At 49.8% G+C, this 4,360-nt stretch overlaps 1 protein-coding gene across 1 annotated transcript in view; it reads left to right on the top strand.

The window, feature by feature from the left end:
* Window positions 1–3,202, top strand: part of LOC143285000 (potassium voltage-gated channel subfamily A member 1-like) — a 5,415-nt gene extending 2,213 nt beyond the window's left edge. The window contains exon 2 of the mRNA XM_076592168.1: window positions 1,413–3,202. Coding sequence (XP_076448283.1) covers window positions 1,534–2,847 — 1,314 coding nt within the window. The 5' untranslated portion in view covers window positions 1,413–1,533 and the 3' untranslated portion in view covers window positions 2,848–3,202. The remainder of the gene's footprint in view (window positions 1–1,412) is intronic.
* Window positions 3,203–4,360: the final 1,158 nt, after the last annotated feature.

Here is a 4,360-nt window from a genome sequence, read left to right as displayed (position 1 = left end):
CATTGACGATGAAGTGAACGTCAGGATTGCAAGAGCAAGCGCAACTTTTGGTAGACTCTATGCAAATGTCTGGAACAGAAGAGGCATTGGTCTTGAGACCAAACTAAAGGTGTACAGAGCAGTAGTTCTCCCCACACTACTGTACGCCTGCGAAACTTGGACAGTGTACCAACGACATGCCAAGAAGCTGAACCACTTCCACACAACATGCCTAAGGAAGCTACTGAACATCAAGTGGCAAGACAGGACCCCAGACACGGAGGTGCTTGCAAAAGCCACCCTTCCCAGCATCTTCACCATCCTGATGCAGTCCCAGCTTCGCTGGGCTGGACACGTGGCGCGCATGCCAGACCATCGGCTGCCCAAAAGGCTCTTCTATGGCGAGCTGCAACAAGGGAAGAGATCACACGGAGGTCAGAAGAAGCGCTTCAGAGATACTCTGAAAGTCTCTCTGAAAGCGTTTGATATCAACCCTGACTCCCGGGAGGAATCTGCAGCGGACCGTGACAAATGGCGCACTGCTGTGCACAAAGGTGCCAAGTTGTGCGAGGCCAACAGGACTGCTGCAGCTGTTCAGAAGAGGCAGGCCAGAAAGTCACGGGCAAACAAGCTCCCTGACAATGATATGCCTGTCTTTGTCTGCCCCAACTGTCAGCGAACATTTCGTGCGCAGATTGGACTATTCAGCCATCTGCGCACTCACAGATAGATTCATGAGCATCCCCCCCCGCCCACCACCACCCTCACCCCATCCCCCAGCTGGATGACAACGATGGTCATCATCGATCTCGATGGACACACACCACCACAGATCCAATTCAAGATTGTTACTTCCACTACACACATACACTAGCGCCTAAAACCACTCCTTTCAAGTTACAGAGAGAATCGGTTAAATATTGTCATTGCAACAACACACATGGCTGTGCCTAAAAACACTCCTCTCACTAATACTGCCCTAAAGTCCAAGTCTAGTTGCTTCAGTAATGTGATGGTTAATTTTTAAGCATATACATTTTGACTGTGATTTTGAGGAAGCCTTACCTGCACGGAAGTGTGTCATCATAAGTGACTGGGAACGTTGATGTCTACTGACTTTTTACATTCATTATCAGTTCTGTTTCTTGTCAGATTAACGACGTCTCATTTGAAAAGTCCATTAAGTGATGAATTTATGTAACGGTACATAAATATTTATTTCAAATTCAACCCTCTATCTACCCGTCCCTCCCCCACCCCCACTCCCCACCCCAACCCACCATTCATCTCCAACACCCCCTCAACGATGACATTCAAATGTTAAAATAAAAAATCAATACTCTAAACAAAATGTCTACAATCACCAGCATTGTGTGTCTGGGAACATTCAATAACAAAATCCGCTCCTCCTTCCACTCCTTTTCGTGTTACAGAGTTGAACCGCAATGCCAACAGCACCAGCACCAGCACCGCACCCGTGACGCAGTCAGCTGAGGGCCAGGGCGCCAGATCACCCCCACCACCCCCCCAGCCAGAGATGCTCCACCACCCACCATGGCTGTGGTGTCCATGCTCAACCAGGCCCAGTACCGGCGCACCATCGCCAGCCGGGAGCGCATCAACTCGGAGGAGAGCAACGAGCTTCACCCGGGCAGCGAGGGCTCCAAGTACTCCCCGCGTCTCAACCCGGGCTGCCGCTCCAAGGCGGGCAAGCTGCTGTCCGCCAACCACCACTGCGCCCTCGACACCTGCGACCGCATCGTGATCAACGTCAGCGGCCAGCACTTCGAGACGTGGCGGGCCACCCTCGAGAGGCACCCGGACACCCTGCTGGGCAACCCGGCCAAGAGGCACAAGTTCTTCGACAAGAAGAAGAACGAGTACTTCTTCGACCGGCACCGGCCAACCTTCGACGCCATCTTCGACTACTACCTGTACGGGGGGCAGCTCCAGAGGCCTCCCCCGGTGCCAGACGACATCTTCCTGTCGGAGCTGGACTTCTTCGAGATCGAGAAGGACGTGGTGGAGGAGTACCGGCGGGAGGAGGGCTACGTGCCGGAGAGTGTGGTGCTGCCGGAGAAGGGCCTGAAGCGGGAGATCTGGAGGACCATGGAGTACCCGGAGACCTCCACGCTGGCCTACATCGTGGCCATCATGTCCGTGGTGGTCACCGTGCTGTCCATCGCCCTCTTCTGTGTGGAGACGCTGCCCCAGTTGGCCGAGATAAGCTGCATGGAAGGGAACAAGCCCAACTTCGCCGACCCCTTCTTCATCTTGGAGACCATCTGCACGGCCTTCTTCACCTTCGAGGTGCTGATCCGCCTGGCGGTGTGCCCCAGCAAGAAGGAGTTCATGAAGGACTTCAAGAACCTGGTGGACTTCACGGCCATCATCCCCTACTACGTCACGCTCTTCAACATGCTGTCTAGCACCAACTGCGAGGACGCCAAAACCAGCACCTCGCTGGCCTTCCTCAGGGTCATCCGTCTGGTCCGCATCTTCAAGCTGACCAAGCACTCGGCAGGGCTGCAGGTGCTGATCCTGACCTTCAAGGCCAGCATGGGGGGCCTGTGCCTCTTCCTCGTCGCCCTGGGGGTCTGCATCCTCGTCTTCTCCTCAGCCGTCTACTTCGCAGAGCTGGACACGCCGGGCTCTCAGATCCACTCCATCCCGGACGGCTTCTGGTGGGCCATTATCACCATGACGACGGTGGGCTACGGGGACGTGTGTCCGGTGGGGCCCCTGGGGAAACTGGTGGGCATGACGTGTGCACTGGCCGGGGTGCTGACACTGGCCATCCCCGTCCCCATCATCACGGAGAACTTCAACAAGTTCTATGCACATAAGACAGGGCGGGGGCGACTCTAACCACACCCCCAACCACCCCCACCCGACTCCCACCACCCCCACCCACACCCCTTTCACCGCAGACGTTTGGGGGTGATCTGTTCTCAGTCCGGGCATCAACCTGTGTCAGTGACGTGTTGATGCCCGTCCCAGTGTTCCCGCTTCCTGTTGTTATCATTGCAACAACAAGGACCTGTTGCAGTGTGCGTCTGCTGTTATGGTCATCGACTGCACGGGCAGTCACATGCAAGCAAATTCCAAAGCAGTCTGTGATACACAGTAAACGCCTCTTTTACCCACCTCTACCCCCCCTCCCCCCACTTCCATCTATCTAGCCACAGACAGGGATGCAACCACTGCCTGCCGTTATTATGGGAAATTGTCTGTCCGTAGCTGAAGTTCATCCCCCCCCCCAACCCCCGAGGACAAGAGGTGACGCGTGGAGGATCTGATTGAAACGTTTCGTTGTGACAACATGTGTTGTGACCAAGCAGGGGGAGGCCGGATCAACCCGACCCCATTTCCAAAAAATCTCGTCGTCACCAGTGTGTTTCCACCAACATCGAATCTGATGCAAAATAAGATAAAATAAAATAAATCAAGAAAGTAAACCAAACGAATAAAGCAATGCTCTTTCACGGTCAACGTCTGTTTCTCAGGACTTGTAGTTAGCAGACATCGGCTGTGAGAAGAATTTCGGTTTTTGTTGGATTTTTTGTTTTGCCACATAATTGATTACTTTAAGTTCCGTTTGGTTATCAACAGCTAATGATTTCTTTCTTTCTAACTTTAATGATAATGATTATGATAATTTGCCAATTTTGATATTATTATTATTGTTATTGTTGTTGTTCTTCTTATTATTGTTGTTGTCGTTCTTCTTCTTATTGTTGTTGTTCTTATTGTTGTTGTTGTTGTTATTATTATTTTTGTTGTTGTTGTTTTGTTTTTGTTTTTGTTACCATATTATTATTATTATTATTATATGAATTGCTGTCATTATTATCATTGTTATCATTATTCAAAGCATTATTATCAATGCTGACAATTTTACCGTTGTCATTGTTGTTGACGTTCTTCTTTCTCTCCTTTTTACGGTGGTGATGGTGGTTTTTGCCTGCCGTGCTGACAGTTTGGAGAATGCTGGTAGTAGTGACTATATGTCACTGTTGTTGTATATATATATATATATATATATATATATATATATATATATATATATATATATATATTTCAGCCTATGTATGAGACATGTATATATGTGGAGTTTGTAGACTTAGGACACACAAACGGTACCATTATGCACACGCGCCAACTGCATGTAATACTGTTTTTTCTGCAGTTTTGTGAATCAAAACTCAAACCCGGAGTGATTTCTTACCGGACCGACAACGCTGATAAGTCTATGATGGCATGCGGTATTTTTCAAGTCTTGACATTTTTTTTTTTTCTAACTTTTAAAATCAAATCTTGTTTCACTGCTGTCGTACGTATTTCATGTGGATGCAAGACAGGTGTTTTAGAGTCACCGCAC

This window comes from Babylonia areolata, chromosome 8 (assembly GCF_041734735.1).
Source record: "Babylonia areolata isolate BAREFJ2019XMU chromosome 8, ASM4173473v1, whole genome shotgun sequence".
Classification (NCBI taxonomy): Eukaryota; Metazoa; Mollusca; class Gastropoda; order Neogastropoda; family Buccinidae; genus Babylonia; species Babylonia areolata.
This window is presented reverse-complemented; position numbering and strand designations above follow the sequence as displayed.